We start from the raw sequence: 24,980 nt of genomic DNA on the forward strand, positions 1-24,980 counted from the left end.
ACTCCTATCACCTACATTGCTAGAACTTTCAAAAAAGATTATACAAAGTATTTAACTAACAGAGAAAAGGACAGATCTGGATATGCATATGAACAAAAATAATGTCAGCAACTTGTATGTGAATCTTGAGAATTCTAAAGGCAAGTTAGCTGTTCATGGCAACTTGCCTCATTGATGGACACTTGGGGCTGCTGAGAGTATCTAGCCTAGGAGTACCCAGGCTCTGGTGTTACCACCAAACTTAAGTGAGAGGGGATGGCTACTGTTCCTTCTACTTCCTTATAATGGCTCTCTCACAGAGAATTGTCTCACCAGGAGGAAAAAAATGTTCCACTAGGGAAAACCTTCAGGAAAATCCCAGTGAAAACCAGAAAGTAGAGGACTGGCTAGCATTCTAGGAGCTGCAGAAGATGAACCCCAATGCTAATCTCTAAGCCCAAGAAAGATAATGAGGCAAAGAAAAGCTCTAAGCAGTATCATGGGTTTCCTTGGGCATCCCTAATGGGAGGTACAAATCTCCCTTTGTTTAGTCTTCCAGCACAGTAGATCTAGCCTCTCTGGGAGCTATGGCAGGAACCCATTTCCTTCTCCCACTCAAAAGACTTAATTGTCACTTGCAGTCTATGCTTTCTGGACATATGGGCTGCAAAATTCCATTAACTGAATGATAACCTCTACCATCTACCTCCCTCATGTCTTCCCACTTGGCTACAGGAACTCCAAGTCTGGGAAGAATTAAGAGCCAATGTTAAAGGTGCCCCCAAAACCTTGGTGGATCCTGGTTCCTAGGCCAGTGCTAACCTTTCACAGAAGATAATGATTCTCATAGCACCTCCTACAGGTAGGAGAGGGAAGAATAGGCAAAGGAGATGGGCCACAGATGCCCTTCCATTGTTGTTATGGCCTTGGTAAACAGGTCAAAAGATAGATCACTCTGTGAAAGCTGGGTAAGCTATGCCAGATAACAAAGTGTACTTATCAACTTGAAACTTATTGGTGATAATCAGCATTATATCTCATACCTTACATGGTATTGCTTTTATCCATTTTATGTTTTAAAAATTTAACTTGTGATTCCAAATAGAAAAGAAAGTTTAAAAAATTTCTTTTTGGCTCAATACCAAGTTTATTGTAGTTATTCCATTGATTACCCATTGCATTAAAGTTATTTACAAAGCAACATTTGAAACATAGGAATGTTGATAGTTTTTCCTATCAAGTAAACAGCATATCTCACAATTCAAATAAAATTCTTTTTTCATGACAGCATCAAGAGGCTTAATCTTGAATTTATCCAGATTTGCAATTATTAAACAAAGATGATTTCTCCAATTTGACAAACATAAAGCTTTTAGAGAATAAAAAAATTATTTCTTCAAATACCTGAAGACACTTGTCAAGGTTTTGAAGATAAGCTTATAAACTACATAAACTGGTAAATAATTGTTCCAAAACCAAGTTTTACCTTCATTTCAGAAAGTAATGATTTTGATAATATTTTCCCCTCAAGGAAATTTAGAACTAAATTAAATTTTTTATTTAAAATAAAGCTTTCAAGCAACCCTAATCTTAAAAGCACACTAGAAAAACAAGATAAGAACTCAATAAAGAAAAACAGTATCATAAACTGCATAAAGAGAAACAAATGCACTATCCCTGCCTGTATGTTGTGTCCACAAATCAGACTGGAACTCTGCTGAGTGTTCATTGGGCCTGCTGGCTCTAGCAAGACTCGTGGGATTTCTTAGCCAACTAGCAATTCAGAATTATGGCCAGTGTTTTCTAATTTTGTGTTTAGGATGGAAAGAGTAAATAAAAATGTCTTATTGAGAAGACCAGGAAGCACTGTGCCAAGCCTGCTGGAGAAAAGGAGATGTTTTGGCCACCACTTAAAAAAGGAAGAAGAGGGCTGGTGTGTTAGCTAAGCACTGGTAGAGTGCTTGCCTCTACCAGTTGGGTACCAAAAAGAAAGAAAAGAAGAAAGAGAAGGACATGGGGGGAGGGGAAGAGGGACAGGAAGAAAGGCAGCAATATGCTATTTTCTGAATTAGGACCACAAGGATTAAAAGTATTTCCTTTTTTTTGTTTTGTTTTAGTTTTTTTGAAATAGGGTCTCACTATGTAGCCCAGGCTGGCCTCTAACCTCAAATTCATAATCATTTTGCCTCAGTCTCCACAGTGCTGGGTTATAAGCATGAACCATCACTCCCCATTTAAAAGGATTTCAAACAAAATAAATATTTTTCTAACATGCATTTGTTCTACCTTGTTCTCTGCAAAGTTATTTGTCACATTATTATAAACAGTACTGCTCATTTGGGAAGAATTGTATTTGATTTCATAAAATTAACAAGAAGACACTTAAGCTTTGCCTTCCAGTGTTTTCTACAGTTGGAATCCATGTTGAGGAGCCAGTAATTCCGTGTGAGTAGCCTGGGCCTGGAGGGTTGGCAAGATGAAACTGCCTGCCTAACATGCTATAGTGGATCTCTGGGCCCTCACTGGTGCTGTTAATACCTGCTGCCCCTCCACAGTGACTGCCTGGATGGATGAGACTGTCCTTGCTGTAGCAGTCCATTTAGCAGCTTAGACAAATCCTCTGGGGCTCCTGAGTCAAGATAACACCATTTTGGCAGCAATGTCCAAGTATTTTGTTGTCCCCTGACTCTGAAATATGTTCTTCCTGTTACTCACCACCTTGGGGGGAGAGGAGGAAGCAAAGGAGAATATATCTATGTCACAGAACAGCATAAAAACAAGTACAAACGTGTGTGTGTGTGTGTGTGTGTGTGTGTGTGTGTGTGTGTGTGTGGTGTGGTATGTATGTACACAGGGCAGTGAGGGGAAACATCACCTAAAACTCAAATACAATATCTCTTACATTTTTCTATGTTTTAAAGTTTATTATCTTAAATTTTTAGGAAAAAAAAGGCAGAATTTTGAAAAATATAAACAATGAACTCAAAAGAAATCCAAGGGATATGTCTGTGACTTTAAAGAGTCCCACAAAACAAAAAAAAGTTTAATAAATTATTCAAATGCTTATTATATCAAGTAGATCAAACTATCATGTGGCTGATTGGATGCGTGATGTCAATTTTTCCAGTCTGCTAATGTTCCCATTGGGAAGGTTCTTATAGAGGAAGGAGTAAGAATTCTCCACCAACCTTCAACTTACAACCTTTGACTCCAGGGTACAAAGTAAAATCATCAGTTTGGGAGAAGTAGATTTCAGACTTCAAGTTGTAATTACATAGAGGTTAAGGACTGGGCAGGGAGATTAAACTTCTACCCACTCCTTGAAACTATTCTAGTGAATGGCTTCACTATTTTGGGTTCTAACCATAAAATATTTGTCCTATTCTGGTGGATAGCAGCAGTGCTAGAGACCAAATGGTCCTAAGAAGACAAAAGGAACACAAACCAGTTACCTCCAAGCAGAGTGGGGTTAGGAACAGTCTTGCCCTGTGAGGAGCTGAGGACCTACTCTGCTACTGGCTAACCTTATAAGACACAGGCCTTACTTTCTTATACACTCTGCTATGAGGGGCCAAACCAGATCCTTGTCAGCCCTGGTACAACCAGGACCCAGACATATCAAAGAAAGAAATAGCACCACATTTGTGACTGTGCCTGGCTCCAACTCTTCTGGGCTTAAGAGAATGTTAGCAATCCTCAAAGGGCTCAAACAATGGAAATATGGCCATGGGAACCCTTGCCTAGAACTTTCTGTCTTGACTTAGCCCCTCCCTGGTTTTTATGTCATAGAGTGCTTGGCATTCCCATGCCACTATACATACACACACATAAGCACTGATGCAATTATTGGGCAGGTGCAGCTCAGAAGAGTCTGCTATGCCCTTTTATGTCCCTCTCAGGCCAAAGAAAAAGATTGCAGAGAGAGTGGCCCCATCAGAGCTGGGAGATTTGGACCTGTGTAACTCTTTACAGCAAAGAGCTCTCTAAGTCTTATAGAAATTGCTAAATGGGAATGGCAGAAATAAGGTGAGACTTCATGGATGTACCTGACCACTTAGCACAGAGAGGCTGGTCTTCTTAGGAGCCTCCTGTCTCTTTAGATACCTATGACCTGCAGTCACAGTAGCTTCCTCTTCTCATTTTATGCCAGATTCTACACAATTCTTTCCTTCATAATCCACTCTTCAGCTAGAGAGAGAGAGAAAAGGTGAGGTGACTCCATCTCTCTGGGACCATGACATGTTGATTGACAAAGGATGTCAGAGACTATAGCGTAAATGTGTAGGCTTGTCAGAGCTGCCATTTCTGTTGAAAGGTTGTCATTTACATGTAGCGTTTGCATCTGACTGCTGGCCTGAGGACCACTGAGCAAGGACGAAGATGCAACCTGTGTAGTGGCCAGAGCCATGGAGTAAAGCTGGTGCCTGGAGCTCTGCCTCTGCTTCTGATGCTGAGGTCTCCCCTGTGGGAATTCATTTCTTCTCTCATGAGGAAGGATTGGCCCAATGTGTTCTGTGCTCTCCAACCTTTGGTGTCTGTGTGTCTCTGAATCTAGGGAACTTCTGTGCCTGTCACTGGTAAAGCCACAGAGCTAGGGTGGGGCTCTGTAGTCCTAGACACAAACTGGTTAGAAACCCAAGTGCAAGCTGTCTCTGGAGGAGGAGGGGTTTTTTTAATCTCCACAGGACTGTCTCTCCAGCCCCTTCATTGTTTCCCAGTTCCCTTTTCAATGAGTTTTCATTTTTAACAAGTGATCTGAAAGGAATTTGATTTTGAAAATGTTCAGAAAGTCCCTTTAATAACCAGTAAATCATAAAGCCAGGACTTACACTGTAAGCAGAGGAAATTCCATTTTGAATTAAATTCCAAAATGAGTTATTCTCAATAACCTCCTAGCTAATCATAGTCTAGCAAGTGAGTTGAAGAGAGGGCAGGGGGAGCAACAAAGGAAAAGGGAAGCTTCTAGACAAAGAAGCAGGTATTAGATGAAAACAAGAGGTCTGTGCAGAGCGTTCATAGCCAGAAGCAAGAGGAGGGAGGATGCTGCACAGCTCCTCCCCTGGCTTACTTATTTAAGCACTAACCTATAATTCCTTGCCTAAGGCTGTGATAGAAATCTTTATCCCAGGAATCTCATGGATTTATCCACAGCTCATACCACTGAACACTATGCTTCTGATAAGATCAAGGCAGAGGTATCTGGGGGTGTCAAAAGCCAGGTATTGTCCTTCCACAAATTGCCCACCTACCAGCCCCTGTGTGCACTGGATTGAGATGTGCATTTTGAAGGCCTGATGCTCTATTGACCACAAGAATAGTCATTCTTGTGCTTCAGCCTATGTTTTGAAAATAAAACCACACAGTCCATTCTATCTATTTGATCAAGATATCAAACAGATTGATCGGAGGAGGAAGGAAGCTTATGGGTACATTTTCATGTAGAATATATCCCCATTCAAATCTAAAAAAGGAAAGGACCAGGGTCTTGGCCCTAGTCAGTTGACTGCCTAAAAAGCCTCTGCCCTCTAGTGACTAAAGGCTTCAAATTGTGCAAAAACTGGCCCAATGTTTTGATATGGGACACTTGAACTAAGACCCCAGAGACACCTTTAAGAGGACAACAGGAAACCTCCGGCATCAAGTCCTGGGAATTTATTCATAGAACCCCACTTGGGAACCTGTCCAGCAGAGACCAAGTAAGTCCTACCTGGGGAGACACAGGGCCTTTGCTTACAGACCTAGGGCATTTCCACATGCCTACCAGCCCTGGTCCTAAAGCTGACTTATGAACAAGCCCTGTGCAGGTGAATATCAAGAAACATGTCATCTCCTGGCATCAAGTCTTCCCCAACAGCATTCCTACCTCTGGAAGTCACTAATCCATATCCCACCCTCATCAGTGACTCTCATTGGTCAAACCCCTTCCTTATGGCTACACCTTCACTTTCAAGCCACCCAAACTGTGTGACAGCAGGCAAGATGTCAGAAGCTCTTAGCAGAGACATGATTGTTAGGTGCTAAAGAAGTACTCAGTGTTCGCTACCTGAGCCAGCCAGTCACACCTGGTGCATCCAGCATTTACTAGTACCAAGAAGGACCAGACACTTCGCCTCCATGGAGAATTGTCTTAGAGAAACCTGCACAGGTGTTTTTCAAAAGCCAAACCATAATAATCACAAAGAGAGGTCTGAGTGTTTAGGGACCTCATGGTTTTTTTTTTTTACTTCCCAGAGCAGAGGGAGGCTGATCCACCAAATGGATGCTGAGCAGGCAGCTGTCTGGTCCTGGGAGCTACAGGAAATCAGGGCCAGCCTCTTCACTTTAGGCAGGAAACAGCACCAGGCACTTGAAAGGATTCTGATAAAAGATATTTCCAGTAAACCATATGGAATTAGGGATGAATGTCCAGAACCGAGAGGCTGTGCTCTGAGTAGACTCAGGCCAAGTAAGGGAGGAAGGTAAAAAGAAGTGACTGAAGGCAAAGGGAGCACCTTGGAGAATTGTTACTGATGTCAAATCATGATGCTGTTGATAGTGGAAAGACTGGTGCCATGACTGAATGTGTTCCGCAGATTCTTATGTTGAAACCCTTACCTGCAATATGATGGCATTTGGAGGTGAAAACTTTGGGAGGTAAGTAGCACTAGGTGAGGTTATGAAGGTAAGAACCTTATGAAGATATTAGTGTCCTTATAAATATAAATTAAATATAAGGAAATATAAATTTATTATTTATTATAAATAAATATAAATACCATTCTAAGGGTGCTAACTCTGGTCTTTCCATGTACTAAAAGGACTAACCCTAAAATGTTTTACCAATTAATTTAGTATCTCGGGCCAGCCTTTAATTCATAGTTGCGTCTTCTCTCCAAGTGAACTGAATTATGAGCTTTGATTGTTGCTGCAAAACCTTCCTTGCACAGCCACTAAAGAGGCCAGAAGTTTCAGGCTTTTACCATCTCTGTGGTGGCAGAAAGGTGGAAAGGAGGACGGTTTCCTCCTTGAAATATGGAAGGATCTCTTGGATTTCTGGGTCTTAAAATATGCTCAATATTTAGATTTTTCATGCTCAATATTTAGGAAAAATTAATTCCTCACAGCTTAAGAGGAAACAAGACAACTCTCAAACACTGAAAAGCCCTTCCCAACCTTCTCTGTCAAAATTCTGTTCTTTCTCATGGAGCAACTATGTGGTGGCACCTGGTGGAGCATGAAGTAACATTGGGGCCAAACTCAGAGCAGAGTGATGTTTCCAATAGAGGGTGGAGTTGCACATGTACCCCTGGGCTGACTGGGTGGGTTCCACAGGGGTCACAGGCCCATGAACCTGCAGGAAATTGCCAAGGCTCACGAATCTGGAGGGCAGCATCAAGAGGCCATGGTCAAGGGGCTGAAGTAAATCAAAACAACTGGTGAAGACCTGTTGTAGGTCCTGCTACAAGGAGGGCCAGGGCAAGTTATTAGAACAGATTGTGATCCCAGAAAAGAGAAAGATGGAAGCGATGTGTAAGAAAAATAGCAGGCAGCCTCTCAAATAAGTTCTGAATCCTAAGTCTATACCTAATCCCAAACAGGTTGGTGATATCACATGCCAGGAGAGAACTAGTGTGAGAATTATGTTATTTTATTTACAGTTGGATGGAGACAAAGAGGAAGGGAAAGAGAGAAAGTACAGAAAAAAAAAAAGATGCAGAAACTAAAAATCCCTAGCTATCCTCACCTAGCAAGTAGGAAGGCAAACATCTCTACATACCTTAGTAATCTCTGAAAGATCCCTGCACATGACACAATAGCTGGTATTCATAAAGGTCTCCTTATGTCATTAAGTAAACAATAAATGGCTTTAAAAAGTAAAGTTTCAAACATGCTTGGCAAGATTTTCATTAAAATATTTAAACTTAAAAATGTCTTGGAATTTTTTTAGAGGAATGAAAGCCTTCTGTCTTCTGAAGATTTGTTTATGAAGACTATCTCATCCCCCAGAGAAATGCAGCCTCATGTTCACAGAATTGCATGGCTTGAAAATGTGAAACATCCTAGACTTTGTCTTCACAGACGTGTGGGATGTGTCACCTAAAATTTGTTCAGATTGTTAAGGGCTAGATGGCATTGATTCCTTCAAAATAATATGAGATTTGGAGTCTATGCTAAAATCCATGAAGTGAACCCCAACAATGGAGTTGAGACAAGTATGTGCATCCATATGAATTTCCATGTGCCTTTCAAAGTGGCCATCAAGAGATGTGTCTTTGCTGCAAGGTAGGAGCAAGAATGATTTAGATTAAAAAATCAGTTCTACACCCACAGAGTGGGAGAAAATATTTGCCAACTATACATCAGACAAAGGACTGATAACCAGAATATATAGGGAACTTAAAAAACTAAATTCTCCCAAAACTAATGAACCAATAAAGAAATGGGCAAGTGAACTAAACAGAACTTTCTCAAAAGAAGAAATTCAAATGGCCAGAAAACACATGAAAAAATGCTCACCATCTCTAGCAATAAAGGAAATGCAAATTAAAACCACACTAAGATTCCACCTCACCCCTGTTAGAATAGCCATCAGCAACACCACCAACAACAGGTGTTGGCGAGGATGCGGGGAAAAAGGAACCCTCTTACACTGTTGGTGGGAATGTAGACTAGTACAACCACTCTGGAAAAAAATTTGGAGGCTACTTAAAAAGCTAGACATCGATCTACCATTTGATCCAGTAATACCACTCTTGGGGATATACCCAAAAGACTGTTACTCCAGAGGCACCTGCACATCCATGTTTATTGCGGCACTATTCACAATAGCCAAGTTATGGAAACAGCCAAGATGCCCCACCACTGATGAATGGATTAAGAAAATGTGGTATCTATACACAATGGAATTCTATGCAGCCATGAAGAAGAATGAAATGTTATCATTCGCTGGTAAATGGATGGAATTGGAGAACATCATTCTGAGTGAGGTTAGCCTGGCCCAAAAGACCAAAAATCGTATGTTCTCCCTCATATGTGGACATTAGATCAAGGGTAAACACAACAATGGGATTGGACTATGAGCACATGATAAAAGTGAGAGCACACAAGGGAGGGGTGAGGATAGGTAAGACACCTAAAAAATTAGCTAGCATTTGTTGCCCTCAACGCAGAGAAACTAAAGCAGATACCTTAAAAGCAACTGAGGCCAATAGGAAAAGGGGGACAGGTACTAGAGGAAAGGTTAGTTCAAGAAGGATTAACCTAGAAGGTAACACCCACGCACAGGAAATCAATGTGAGTCAATACCCTGTATAGCTATCCTTATCTCAACCAGCAAAAACCCTTGTTCCTTCCTATTATTGCTTATACTCTCTCTACAACAAAATTAGAAATAAGGGCAAAATAGTTTCTGCTGGGTATTGGGGGGGGAGAGGGAGGGGGCAGACTGGGTGGTAAGGGAGGGGGTGGGGGCAGGGGGGAGAAATGACCCAAGCCTTGTATGCACATATGAATAATAAAAGAAAAAGGAAAAAAAAATCAGTTCTAGGCCTAAACTAAAAGGAAAGGAGTTGTCCAGGCAAGAGTAGAGTGTCCAAACAAGGCATCAAGACTGAGGGAGAGACATATGGCAAAGCTAGTCAGAATGGCAGAGGTTGGGTCCAGAAGTATGATCAATTCTGAGGGGCAGGCTTGCTGGCCAGAGCTATATTTAAAGAGCTGTATGTGTGCATCCCTCTCCATTGGGAATGTATCTCATACATACTCCCTCCCCCTTTGTCTACTCCTGGTATAGATCTTAGCTTAGATGTAATTTACTTGCAAAGATTTCCCTGAGACTGGGGAATATAGACTTTATTGGGAAAAAATTAGCAGACAATTAGGTGGTCTTAGCAGAGAGATTACATAATGAGATTTTCACATTGGCTCCATCACTCTGGCTACAGTGTGGACAATAGATTAGGACTAGGAACCGTCAGAAAAGAAATTGACCATCAACCTGACTCCTTCCTTGCTCTGCCCCCTCATTCGATTAGTAATTGAGTTTCAACAATTCCACATCCTAAATATTTCTCAAAGCCATCCATTGAGCTCTCTTTTCACTACACTACTCTGGCCCTCATTGTTCTCTTCCTCAAATCACTATAACAGCCTCTTAATCCATATCCCACCTTGAATTTGTCTTGAGGCCTTCCAATTCAACCTTCACCTGACCTCCAGAGAGGTAGCTCTAAGACACAAATCTACTTATGTTGAAATCCTAATTGTTCTTTCATTTTTCTTACCATAACATTTAAAATGTGTGGCACGTCCTACAAACTTGTCAAGATCTGGCCTCTCTATGCTCTACTGAAGGGAATAGTATGCCACTTGCCTAAATTGACTCTTTACAACAAGGACACTAGCTCCACCAGCTCTCCAAGTGTTGCCATTAATAGCACAGAGGTGAGTCCTTCTCCAAAAATTGCCTCAGTCAAAGGAAGCTACCTCATCCAACATTATACGCCATTCTCCCAACATTATATGCCCTCCCTTCTTGGGAGAAGCCTTTATCCAATGGCTGATTGGTGCAGGAATGCCAGGCCTAGACCCTCTGCCTCAATTTTGGGGACTATTCAATGGGGCCTCATCACATCAGAGCTCCTGGTGGGATCTATTGAGCACTGTGTTAAAATAGTATTACAGTTCAACTTCTCTCCTCGCCCAGTCTGCTTCCTTTACTCCCTCAAAGGCATTGTTCCAAAAAGCACACTCCAAGAAACTTCTTGCATGTAAATTAGTCTTAGAGTTTGTCTCCTGGGAAGTCTAAACTACAACACTCTCCCAGCCTCTTAGAAATTTCATACAGCACTTTTACCACCTTAAATCCGCTAAGCTCTCTCTAGTTCGTGAGTCTTTGCACAGGCTGATGCTTCCACCTAGAGAATTTCTCACTTTTCTTTCCCGTAATCTATTTTATTTACCCCTCCAGTCTCAGCTAAAATGCACTTCCTTTGAGAAGTCATCTCTGATTTACTGAGCTCAGGTGCCCCACTTCCATGCTGTCATGGTACTTAGTACAACCTCTATGTTTGCATAATTAGAATAATTATGATGCATTGTAATTATCATTATATTCCTTATTAGCCTAAATCCTCTGTGAGAACAAACAATCTATTTACTGTTATCTGTCATTGTGGTCCCAAGGGCATAGTCCAGTACCTGGAACGTAACTGGTACTCCAGAGTATTTGTCAAATGAATAAATAGTAGAAATGGAAGAAGTCCTAAGTGAGAAATTATTTGGATAAAAGAGAAAGGTTCATATTTCATATATATATTTAGATAGTAAAATTAACATTTTGGTGACTGATTAATTGACAACATAGAAATAAAAGAGGAAGAATCTAGAATAACTCCTACATTTCTGCATTTGTAAGCAGGTAAAAAAATGATGCTATTAGCTGAGAGAAATAATTCAGAAGTTTAAGTAGAGACACAAATGAAAATAAGTCAAGTTTGTGAAATTTATTCTATATCCAAGTGCAAATGTCCAGTGGGCAGAAGGGAAAAAGGTCGAAAGCTCAAGATGTAGGCCTGGAAATCATCACTGTGTCACCCAGGAAGTCCCTGATGAATGTACATCTGGCCAAGAACACTCTGCACACACCCATTGGAATCTCTGTGAACTGACCCCACATTGCCTTCGTTTGAAGCTCAATGAGTGCTTATATTAGTCTGCCCAGGCTTCCAAAGCAAAATTCTGTAGGCTGAGTGACTTAGACAATAGACATTTATTTTCTCACAGTTCTAGGGGCTGGAAGCCCAAGATCAAATCAAAAGGTTGGTTTCTTCTGAGGCTTCTCTTTAGTTTGCAGACAGCCACCTTCTTACTGTGTCCTCACACAGTCTCTGCTCTGTTCACATACTTCCTCAGTGTGTTCAATTTTCTCTTTTTACAGGGGCATCAAATTGGCTAGGATCTACTCTAAGGACTTCGTTTTTTACTTAATCCCCTCTTTAAAGGTTCCACTTCAAATACAGTCACATTCTGCGATACTGAGAATTAGTGGTCCAACATACGAATCTGGGACAGTTTAACCCATAATAGTGCTACATTTTTTTTTCTCTGCCTCTTTCCACACCACTGCTATAGAGGCTGCCAGCCCACACCTCTTCACCAGAGCAAAAATGTCCAGACCAGACTTCAACATGTTTTTAGAACAGATGAGAAAGGAGGCTATTCTGCTCGGGATGGGGATGAAGAGGTAGCAGGAAGACCTGAAGGATGAGAGTAAGAATTCACTAATTACAAAAGAAGAAATCTTCTAGGCTGTAGGACACCTCCCCCCAACCAAAGATACCACAAAGTTAAAGTTCATGGAGAGTTTTGTGACAATTACTTGTGGCTCTTGTGTGGATGAATACCTACGATTTTAAGAGTTGACACAAGAAAGGTTGGCTAACATCATCAGCAACACCACCAACAACAGGTGTTGGCGAGGATGCGGGGGAAAAAGGAACCCTCTTACACTGTTGGTGGGAATGTAGACTAGTACAACCACTCTGGAAAAAAATTTGGAGGCTACTTAAAAAGCTGGACATCGATCTACCATTTGATCCAGCAATACCACTCTTGGGGATATACCCAAAAGACTGTTACTCCAGAGGCACCTGCACATCCATGTTTATTGCAGCACTATTCACAATAGCCAAGTTATGGAAACAGCCAAGATGCCCCACTACTGATGAATGGATTAAGAAAATGTGGTATCTATACACAATGGAATTTTATGCAGCCATGAAGAACGAAATGTTATCATTCGCTGGTAAATGGATGGAATTGGAGAACATTATTCTGAGTGAGGTTAGCCTGGCCCAAAAGACCAAAAATCGTATGTTCTCCCTCATATGTGGACATTAGATCAAGGGCAAACACAACAAGGGGATTGGACTATGAGCACATGATAAAAGCGAGAGCACACAAGGAAGGGGTGAGGATAGGTAAGACACCTAAAAAACTAGCTAGCATTTGTTGCCCTTAACGCAAAGAAACTAAAGCAGATACCTTAAAGCAACTGAGGCCAATAGGAAAAGGGGAACAGGTACTAGAGAAAAGGTTAGATCAAAAAGAATTAACCTAGAAGGTAACACCCACGCACAGGAAATCAATGTGAGTCAATGCCCTGTATAGCTATCCTTATTTCAACCAGCAAAAACCCTTGTTCCTTTCTATTATTGCTTATACTCTACAACAAAATTAGAAATAAGGGCAAAATAGTTTCTGCTGGGTATTGAAGGGGGGGGGAGGGGGGGGGGGAGTGGGTGGGGGCATGGGGGAGAAATGAACCAAGCCTTGTATGCACATATGAATAATAAAAGAAAAATGAAAAAAAAAAAAAGAAAAGTTGGCTAAGGTCACATTGTCAAAAGCTTTCACTTTGTCCTAAAAACCAGCTGGTGCTTTATCTAGAGATGAACACGGGGAATTAGAGACTTCTCCTATCACTCTTTCAGGAAACAATGTGATTACTTGTACAAAGTTGAAAGATTTGAGAATGATATTAAAGCAAATTACAGGGAGATCGGGTCAGAAGTAGTGAATAAAAGACAAAGGGAAATGCTGAAGAAAAAGAGAAGTGAAAAGGAGGGAAGAAAAACACATCCTATTGATCTCTAAATGATAAATTCCACTATCCTAGGTGAGATTCTAGTGGGGTGGCCTCTGCCTCCTCAAAGAGGCATTGTCTCCTCCTCACAGACTCTTCTCAGAGCTGGCCAGCATTTCTCAGTAAAGTAGAAGGTGCTGGGAACAGAGATGGCTCTAGAAGTCATAGTTCAATTAATATGGAAATACAGTAGCAAAAGGAGGCATCCTTTGTGGAAGAGAACCTCAAGAGAAGCTGGGGATATAGATGAGATTAGTGTTGGGGATACTGGGGGTGGGGAGGCTAAGAAGTTGGTCCCTTAGAAAAGACAGCTCAGGGCTGGGCTTACAGATCAAGGACGAGCCACCTGGATTCACCCACACTGAAAAGGAATATCTAAGGGCTAAAGTTTTCCCTCTCCAGAGACTGAGGCTGGGAATACACGGGGATCATCCTCTTGCAAAGGAGGAAAAAAGTAGGTCACTGTGCTTGGTCACTGTGCTCATTAGTGAGCTGAGAGTAGGGACCAAGGTCAGAGGTTAAATGTGAGGAAGACACCAGAGCAAAGTAAATGATTTTACTCCCTCTGTAGACTAATATTCAGCAATCCATCTTTCTATCCTCATCAATACAGCACCCATTGAGGAGTATTGCTTTCAGTAACAATGACTACAGCTAGTCATAGTGTGTGTCGGTCAAAATGGGGACTATCTCTAAAGTGAACTTTGTCTTTTTTTATGGAGACAAAGAACATGAGGGTTTCCACTCTGGATCTATCCCCTGGCTTATCAGTCTAATGGTTAGGGATGCCAGCTGTAGACTTTACTGCCTCTTTCTGAGATTGCAAAAAGTAAAGTTATCCAGCTGAAACCAAGTATGAACAGTCAGAGGTCAGGTTTTCCCTGAAAAGCTGAGGGCCATAGACAGTGTGGTGGGGACTATATCATTGTCAGGAAGAGAGCAGAGTCCCTTCCAGGCCTGGGCTAAGTCCTTTGTAGCCCACATGGGAGAGACAGAGGCAATAGAAGCTCTGGAAGCAGCCTGAGGACTTGTGGGGCAACTGAGGCATCTCAATGAGGCCTGCTTACCAATTGTCTGGTGATTTTGGGGGGCTTCATTGGTACTGAATATGTATTTCATTACAGAAGTAATATAAAACTTGGCTATAGAAAACCAAGGAGATTACGCACAATGACCCTCCAAACATTAATTATGATACAATCAGAATCTTTCTTAACTGGTCCTTTTCCTAGATCACAGCTTCAAAGTTAGGACCTGAGGCACTTATAGAAGAACACCTTTAGTATGAAACTTTATTCAAAAATTCCAAGCATGAGAAGTTTGGGAGAAGGAACCTGAGTAGGGCAGAATTTTTTTTATAAGGATTTAGGAGAAGAGGTCAACTAAAGTTCCACTACTTTGAGGAAGAGGGCAAAGATGGTTCTTGGAAATAGGAGAAGTTGTATAAGAATGAGGAGCTATTGTTTGGGACTTTACCCAGAGGTAGGTGAGAGACAGGTGCAAAGGTCATATCAAAAAGAGATGGAAGCCGAGCACCAGTGGCTAATGCCTGTAATCCTAGCTACTCAGAAGGCAGAGATCAGGAGGATCACAGTTCAAAGCCAGCCTGGGCAAATAGTTTGCAAGATCCTATCACAAAAAAGGTGGAGTGACAAGGTGTAGGCCCTGAGTTTAAGCCCCAGGACCACACACACACACACACAAAATAAGATGGAGAAGAACATCTACTAGGGACAAGGACACTCTCAGACATTTAATGTCTATTGCAGGGAACAAAAGGTCTTCTGACTTTCAGTGAGAGGTCTTTCATCCATAGATGCTTCAATATTCTCTGTTTTGGTAGGTAATTGAGAAAGAACCATGGAGGAGTCCTGGGTCCGCTCTGGAGATAAGTAGAAGCCTAGACATCAAATGTAAAATTGGAAGATGTCAAGACTTTGCTCAAGGGATATGATTTATCTTCAACTGGAATGGTACCTGCAGGAGTTGCATTCTATCATTTCTAGTCTGAAGTTATATGAAAGGAATTCTGACTTTTTTTTCTCTTAGCAGTACTGGAGGTTGAACTCAGGACCTCATACTTGCTAGGTAGGTACCTTATCACTAGAGCCACTCCACCAGGCATCTTTTGCGTTGGTTATTTTGAGATAGTGTCTTGCTTTATGCCCAGGCCAGCCTGAACTGCAATCCTCCTATTTGTGCTTCTCCATGTAGCTGGGGTAACAGACAGGCACATGCCATTACACCCAGCCATTGGTTGAGATGGGGTCTCGTGAACTTTTTTCTGAAGCTGATATGGAACCATGATCCTCTGTCTCTGCCTCTTTAGTAGCTGGGATTATAGGCACGAGCCACCACTCCCAGTGAATTCTGATATTTGTGATTGAGAAAAACACCAGGACTTCCTCACAAAGGAATTTCATTTCCTAGTGACATGGCTCTGGAATTATTGGTATATCAATAATTTTTGTTCCTCTTAAGAAAATTCTTCTGAGTTCAATGCTGAGATTTTTTAGCTGTCAGCCTGGGCAGCTGTCAGCCTGTAGCCCACTGTACCTCACTGTCCTCAGAACAATGCAGCCTTATACACTGGTTTTTCAGAGATGGGGGATATTTATGTTCATTTTTCCTTGCTGTGCCTTTAAGAACTGCAGGAATGCAAAGGAAGTCTGGAGGAGAGGTGGGGTCTCCAAACAGAACTTCTGGGAAAAGGATCCTGGGAATTATTGCCAAAAACTAAACTGAGATTCCAACTCCGAGAAGTTGGGGGTGGTTTGTGTGGGTCAGGCCTGTGATTGGACTGCAGAGTCCACTAGGGAGGAGGAAAGCAAAAGTAAAAGGAAACTGCTGGGGGATGGGAACACCTCCCCATTACCCCCCACACACCCTAAGCCTGAAAGCAGTGTGCAGCCAGCAGCCTGGGGAGGGTCTACACATGTCAAGGGCAGCAGATGCTAGACCCAGGAAGCAATCTGCACCAAGTGTGCCTGCAAGGTCTCCAGGAACTGATTGCCAACAGCTGGACTTGATCACCAGCTTACAAACTGAGATCATTCATTGGGTGGAATAACAAGCGGACTGTGCTCTCTGGTTCTACAAAACATTGTTTTTCAAGGACTTGTCACGGCAGCAGATAGAAAACAGGAAACTACCGCCTGAAACTTTGAGTCTTCTTCAAGAACCATAGCATAAGAAACTCCACTCCTGGGGAGTTTGCAGGATGACGGTGGCCCTTCAGGAAGCTTCTGCTGTGCTCGTTTTGTTCCTTGCAGCATTTCTACCCCCACCACAGTGTGCCCAGGACCCAGCTATGGTGCATTACATCTACCAGCGCTTTCAAGTCTTGGAGGTAGGTGACATCTATGGACTTACACAAGGAACAAGCCACCTGGGAGTCACTTTATTATACCCACACTTCCCTGACTACTGGAATGCATGCTTTCCACAAAGAAAATGATAAATCCATTGCTAAAATTGCACTTACAAATGTGTATATTCTATCAGTGCAGGACACTAACTCCAGAGTCTGGTCTGCTTCACTCCCAGGCCTTGAACATGGCTCACTCTGTACTCTGACTTAACAGTTTTTATAATAGGATTTACCATCTAAGGTTATTCTGAAAATTTAACGAATAAATTCCAACTTTGAGAACTTGGGGGTGTTTTATATTGGATCATTAATCCATAATTAGAACATCGCCTAGCATGGTGGGTACATGTACAATTGTTAACATCCAAAATCAATAGTTCATTTTTTTTAAATATGAAAAGTAATAAATTTTGTAAGTTTTCATGTTTTAGTATATCTGGATGATAGCAGATTTTTAACTTTTTATCTTTTTTTACAATAAACCATTAAGTCTCTATAAAATGTTGATAGTGTACTGAAAGGGTAACTCTTGGAGTTTTTGCCTTAACTGGACTTGGAATTACAAATGAACAGATTTCAGCAATTTTAAACAGAGCCAAAGTGTTTGGGCTTCCACCTCATTAAAATGGGGTAAAACTCCATGCTTTTGTAGGACAGAGTTTCTCAGGGACAAATGTAAACTTCCACCCTGGACTTTCTCATACCCTAGCATTGGTATCCATTATTTCAAACTTTATGCCTCGCTGTTACACATGTTAAATTGACACATTATTTATCTTCTTTCCAAGACACTTACTTCGAATATTTATTTTCTGTCTTTTTCTAAAAAAAATCTTAAAGTACAAATTATTTGGTCATCTAGTTACAATCAGTGAAAATAATTCAACAGAGCAGCCATAATGCATTTCTAACATTGTCCCACCAACAGACTGTGGCCTGAAAGCTGTGGATGAAATGTTTCCAGGCAATGGCTGCTTCACTTGCTCCCTTCCTCAACACCTCCCAGTCTCACCTACTTAAAATGTCAGGATTACTCTCAGCCTTTTGTACCAGCTGCCCCTATGGTTAGAGCCAGTCATATACCTCCCTGCATATTGTCCTTCAATGCTTAAAAAGAGTTTTTCTGCAGGTAATTGAATAACATACAAATTAATACTTCAATAGCTTTGACTATAGGTTTGAAAAAGGCAGGGTTATGAGTTGTTCAGATCTTCCCACCCTGATGCTGACCTGAAGGTAAAGCCAAGTCCCAGTTGGTCACTGCAGACACTTAACTAAGTGATACAATTCTCATCCTGAAAGGGATGTGTCAGAAGCAGAAAAGGATATAGATTTAGGGTTATTTATTTTTTTATTGTACTGGGGTTTGAACTCAGGGATAGACAAATGCTCTATGACTTGAGCTACAATACCAGACCTAGGCTATTATTTTAATCTTTCTCTATCTCTGTCTCTCTGTCTCTCTCTGTCTCTAACTCCTTCCCTTCCAAATGAAGTGCCCTTATATTGATGTTTGAGCATAACTTTTTACATTTGTGAAGAGCATTTGGTAAACTGTGTCAAGTGAACTTTAAGTAATCCCATTTCCATTCATTTATTCTTTCATTCAACAAATATTTGTCGAGTACTACTATATGTTAGGCCATGTGCCAGATGCTGGGGAATGGAGCTAATTTCTAGAAATCTAGTAAAAGAAAATAACTAGTTGAGTGCATGAAAATGTAAATACATTTTTTTCTCAGCACTATTTGGATAATATAAAATGAAAAACTACATAAACGTCTATCTAAAACAATATAACAGAATAGATAATGGGATATCAATTCAATAGAATGTTATATATTTTTTATTAGGATATATTTGATTTACAGAGGGGATTCATTGTGACAATTCCAAATAGGCTTACATTGTACATTGGTTAGCTTGCCCCTACCATCTCTCCCCCTCACACACTTAAAGCAGTTGCAAGAGGTTTCATTGTTCTATTTTGTATATGAAGTCCATCAACCATACTTCCTCACCTTAATCTCCTTCATTCACCTTCCCCCCTCCCACAAGTATCCACCACACTATCTATTTTACAGTCCTGTCTTTTGTTATTAATTTCTAAGTCAATGTTCAAGGGGGTTTCTTGATGTATCATCACTGTGAATATACTTTACCTTGGTCAGCTCAACCCCTTTCATTTCTCTCTCTTACCCCTTTACCTCCTCCCACTTTTTCAACAATTTTCAATACACATCCTTATATCCTCTACCTTCGCAGATGTTATGTATTACAATATTGTTGATGCTCTGTCAGAATGCTATATCTTATTAAAATTATGTTATAGGTGAATATATATATTCCACAATGTATACATACATCAAAAATTATGTTGCACCATAAATATGTGTGTGTATAATGAAAAACCATTCAGCCTTTAAAAAGAAGGTCATTTGTGACACTATATCTGAACTTGAAGGACATCTAAAATAAGCCAAACACAAGAATACAAACACTGAATGATTTCACTTATATGTTGAACATAAAAAAGCTGGACTCATGGAAACATCAGAGGCTGAGGGGCAGGAGCAATGGGGAGATGTTGGTCATTTCAGTTAGAAAGAATAAGTTCAGCCAGGCACTGGTGGCTCAAGCCTATAATCCTAGCTACTCATGAGGCAGAGATGAGGAGGATTGTGGTTCAAAGACAGACCAGGCAAATAGTTCATGAAACCCTATCTTGAAAAACTCTCTCCAAAAAAGGGCTGGAGGAGTAGCTCAAGATATAGGCCCTAAAAAAAAAAATGTAGGCCTGAGTTCAAACCACAATCAATACTACAAAAACAAACAAACAAACAAAGGAATAATAAGTTCAAGAGATCTATTGTACATCATGGTGACTAGTTAATAACCATATATTCTATGCCTATAAGTCAGTAAGAGAATAAATTTTAAGTGTTTTTGTCCCAAAAAATAAGTGTGGGAGTTAGCACATATATTAATTGGCTTGACTTAACCATTCTGCAATGTTGTACCATAAATATATAGAACTTTTACTTGTCAGTTCAAATGGATGTGATCAACACAAAATTTATGGTGTAAGTATACCAATACAGTAACTGATATTAAAATATGTTCAAGCTATATCAGCAAGTTGAAATATGTTACAAAACATAGATATAGTAAAATCATATGTCTTTGAATATATAAACATATATGTCACTAAATACATAAGAAAACTTAAAAATTGATACACTAAGTTATCAATAGTAACTTCAAATTTTGGATTAGGAGTAAATTTTCTTTTTCCCTTTTTTATTATTTGTATTTTTTCTAATAATCATTTTCTATGAATGTTAGCTATTTTTATTTTATTATTTTTATTACTTTTATCTATTTTCTACCTGAAGCAAGGGTTGGAAAAATGTACCCAAGCAACAAGGGCATACGTTCAAGAATTCCGAGAATTCTCAAAGAACGTATCTGTTATGCTGGGAAGGTGTCAGACCTATACGAGTGAATATAAGAGTGCAGTAAATAACCTGGTACTGAGAGTGGAACGTGCCCAACGGGAGATCGACTACCTGGAATACCTCCGAGAAGCTGACATGTGCATAGAATCAGAGGAAAAGACACTAGCAGAAAAGCTACTTCAAGAAGCTGAAGAAGAGCAAAAGATCCGCACTCTGCTGAATGCAAGTAAGGCCTATATCTTTTTACTACCTCTTTGAGGGACTATCACACTCTGAAGGACACGGACTTGGGGCACACGGAGAGTGTGAGCAAGTGATGAGTAAGAACAGGATGTGTGCTTTGCCAGGCCTGTGCTGGAAGAGTAAATTGTGCAGGGAACAGGGGTCCAAAGAAAAACCTATTCTCAGAGAGTAGAAATGCTCAAGTTTCTAAAGACCCCATAGAAGGTCAGGGCTACAGTATTGAGGTAGCCTGGGAGTCACCTCCTGATAGGTATCAGTTTGTTGGAGGGATGTGGTCCTGGATCCTTCCAGGGAGAATGGCATGTTGGTGGATTCTACATCCAGGGCCCTGGAAGTAGGGAATGGCTGACAATGTGCAAGGCAACAGTCTGAAACAGGAGCACTCAGGGCTGGGAGCGGCAATGAATTATTATGTGTGTGTTGATAATTATGGGATGGTGATACACAGGGGATTTGGGATCCATCAGAATCAATTCCAAGCCATTAACAATAATGTCTAGTAGCTCAAATTAAAAAGTATAAAGCAACAGACACAAATATGAGAAGGAAATTTTTCTGTTTGAGTCCATTTCGTTAAAACAGTAAGAGAAACAAGACTCCCACCTCAGGGACTAAATTCTGAAATGGTTTCATGACGAACAGGATGACTTTATTCATATGCTAATTATCTCTGCCAAATTCATGAAACTCAACCAGGGAAATAAGACACAAGCTGAGTGTCATCATTGCTTTGTTTCACACATCTTCTCAATGTAATCTCTTAAAAACTCCATGGGTCATTATAAGAAAGGTCTGTGAATATGAGTAAAACTGCATAGAGCAGGTGACTGTAGGAAAACTAAGGTGAAAAGTTCAGCAGGACCCAGACAATGGAAGACCTTGCATACCATAATAAGAAGATTAAAGTTGACTGGAGAAACTTTAGTGAACCACTGGATTATTCTAAGCAAGGGGAGGATATGAAGGAAGAGGGTAAGACTGGAGAGAAACCAGTCAGGAGACTACTGCAGCAATTTGGGCAAGTAATGATGTCAGCATGAATTGTCATGGGACAGAGAAGAGCAGGTAGATTTGAGAGCCATTGGAAGGTGGAATCTACATGGTTTGGCAACTGATGATCAAAACTAAAGGATGGAGCTGGAGGCATGGCTCAAGCAGTAGAGCACTTGCCTAGCAACTGTGAGGCCCTGAGTTCAAAACCCTAATACTGCAGAAATAAAAATGATAATTATTAAATTTTAAAAAGATGAATGAGAGAGATGAGTTCTGAGCTTATGTCATTGAATAGTTGGCATGAAGTATGTTGAGGTAGGAAACCCAAGAGGAATTTGGGAACACTTATTATTTGACTATTTCTTTCAGAGAATTTATGGCTTAGTCTGTTTTCTGTTGTTGTAACTGAGTGCCACAGACTGGATAACTTATTTAGCTCATGGTCAAGAGCATGATACAGGCACCTGGTTAGCAGCTGGCAAGGGCTGTCTTGCTGCATCATAATGTGAGCCTCACATACTGAGGTTGAAGGTCTCTTCCTCTTCTCATAAAGCCACTTACACATCATAGGGGAATCTCCCCCCCCCATTAACCTCATCTAATCCTAATTATCTCCCAAGGGCCCCACCTCCAAAACCATTAATATGTGACTTTGGGGATTAAGTTTCCAACACATGAACTGCTGGAAGAATCATTCAAGCCATAGTAACTTAAAACTCTGAAATATTCCAGTTCATTTATTAGCTCACTGCTTATTTTCTCCCTCTCCATCTATAACGTCAGTTCTTTGAGAGCCTGGGTACTCCATTTCATGTTCAGTGCTGTGTCTCCAGTGCCTAGAAAGGGGGAAAGGACAAGGCTAGGCCAGCCAGGATAAACAGAGGCTTCCTAAAAAGCTGATGGGGGCTGGGAGCATAACTCAGTCGTAGAATAGTTGCCTAGCATGCATGAGGCCCTGGGTTCGATCCCTATCAATGCAAAAAGAAAACAAACCAAAAAGAAAGTAAGAAAGATCTGGTGGAAAGGATTAGGTATAATATGGCCTGAAGTAAAATGTGCCTGAACTTTCTCATCAGGGAATAGGTAGGATCTCAAGCCTGAATGGTAGTACTGAATTAGCTCCCTAAACTGCTTCTAGTCCCTATAAACCCTCAGCCCCTCAGGCCTTGAATTGAGCCCTTTCCCACTCCAGCTCTTGGAATCGATGCTTTCTCAGTTCTCATCCTCTGCCTCATCCCGCAGACCTTGGAGCCCGAAATATTTTCTCTCCTAGCTCTGTGATAAATGAAAACTTCTCTCTCGACTTCCCAGAGATTGCTGCTCCCATACCTTTGCTTGTGGGGCTCATATTTCATGTGTACATTTGTTATTCAACCAACACATGTTGCCCCTTGGGTCGGCTATGCTACACAGTAGGGACAGAGGAGTGAGCAGGACATGTCTGCATCCTGTACTAATTTTCTTATTGCTTCTGTTGCCTTCTACAATCCAACTGCTGTTAAGCAAACCTTCCCACAGCACAACATGGATCATATTATTCTGTTTAGAATTTTGTATTCACTATTAATTATCAACAACAAAAATATTCATTCTATTGTCTAAGCCTTTTATATAGGAAAGTCCCTTCACAAAGTGAAGATCTCAACTGTTTCTTCTCCCAAGTTACTCATAAGCACCTACAATATTTATAGGTTCAAACAGAGATATGAGTATTTAACACACTCAAACACACATGTGTGTATTTGATTCTTCAACCAGACCATGAACATATTGACATTTTCCTTTCTGAATTCATGGCGTCTAGAACATAGACCTTGCATGGAAAGTCCATAAAAATTGTTTCTAGAAGAAATACCAATGGCAGAGGCCCTGATGAGCTCAATTTAAGGAAAGACAAGCCTATAAATAATCTTAGCCTCATGGTTCGTGCTCCCCTAACCCATTATTTTCAGAAATTCTCTGTCCAAGGCTAGATTTTAGAACATCAGTTTCTTCACCTACCTCACATTGTTCATATTTCATACTGTGCTTCCCCAGTTTTTTGTTTGTTTTATTGTGGTTGTGATTTTTTGTGCATTTTTTTTTTTTTGTCTTTTTCTTTTTTTTTTGGTGCTGGGATCGAACCCAGGGCCTCACGCATGCTAGGCAAGCGCTGTACCACCGAGCTACATCCCAGCCCATTTTGTGCATTTTTTAATGCCTCACAACACATTATCATAGATTTAGCAGCTCTAAATGATATGTATTTATTATTTAGATTTTCTGTAGATTAATAGTTCATGTATGGGATACAGCTATGGGACTAAGGTCCAGAAACCTCCCCTCTCCATGGGTGGCTCAGAGTATGCCTGTTTTTCTTTCAAGGCTGACAGAAAAGTACATCTCTCATGAGGTACCCAGTGCCTCTTTTAAAGTTTTTGCTCTGATCATATTAGGTCTACCTATCCTAATAGTCTTTTTGATTAGATTAAAATTACCTAATTTGAAGCACCATAGTCTTATAATGTAACTCAGTGACAGAGTGCTGTCAAATGCCCAGGTCCTGTCCACACTCCAGGGGAGGGATTATGTGGGGCATGTACATGGTGGAACTTGCATGCCCTTTTTGGAATTCTACCTGTCACAGTGTGTTGTTCTGCTACTAATTCCCCAAATCCACCTTCTTCCTAAAGGATTCCAGTCTTTCCAGCTTCTGTCCTTGGCCCACTGGGACGGTACAAGTTGTAGAACTTTCACTAAAATCCTAAAAATGCAAGTCAACACTTTTGTGTGGGTAAAAACCTAGGGATTATTGGCCAAGGAAGGGCTGCTAGGGTTCAGTACATAGTTTCATTCATATGCATATATTTTGTCTTAAGAGTGTTCCTTTGGAAAACCTATAGCAAGTAGATCTTGAACTTCCTTAGATAATTCAACCTGAGTCTCAGGAGACTTCCAGGAAATTCTAACACATGTTAGTTTAAATGGTTCTCATTTCTAGGAATATTTCTCATGCAAATACTAAAGACCAGATACTGGGGATGAGAAATAAGATAGGGTTGCTTTATAATTAAACCATTCCCTGTAGAGCTGTTTATCAAGTCTTCATTCTTTATTTTGAAATAATCCCAAATAATGCCCACATATAGTCCTCAATCCCAGGGATTTTGGGGGTTTAAGTAAAATTATTAGAATCAAAACTTTATCTCTTTCTCTCCTACTCCCCCGCTTCACATAGATACACAATTTGAAATGTAAGCAAGTGAAACTTACATGAATACAATCTAACTTACATTTGTAAATCATTTCAAGCCTTTGGCACTAAAACTGCTAC

The 24,980-nt window shown here is 40.6% G+C and overlaps 1 protein-coding gene across 5 annotated transcripts in view; it reads left to right on the plus strand.

Annotated features, from left to right (window-relative positions):
* The first annotated feature begins 16,344 nt into the window (after positions 1 to 16,344).
* The window catches only part of Olfml1 (olfactomedin like 1), a 168,076-nt gene continuing 159,440 nt past the window's right edge, over positions 16,345 to 24,980 (plus strand). For 2 of the 5 annotated variants that reach the window (XM_074084871.1, XM_020184418.2), the window contains exon 1: positions 16,382 to 16,952. In XM_074084871.1, coding sequence (XP_073940972.1) covers positions 16,824 to 16,952 — 129 coding nt within the window. In that variant the 5' untranslated portion in view covers positions 16,382 to 16,823. Of the gene's footprint in view, positions 16,953 to 20,368; positions 20,658 to 24,980 lie in introns of all 5 variants that reach the window. The other 3 variants (XM_020184423.2, XM_074084893.1, XM_074084877.1) reach the window with 3 other exon arrangements.

The sequence above is a fragment of the Castor canadensis genome, chromosome 1 (genome assembly GCF_047511655.1).
Source record: "Castor canadensis chromosome 1, mCasCan1.hap1v2, whole genome shotgun sequence".
Taxonomy (NCBI): Eukaryota; Metazoa; Chordata; class Mammalia; order Rodentia; family Castoridae; genus Castor; species Castor canadensis.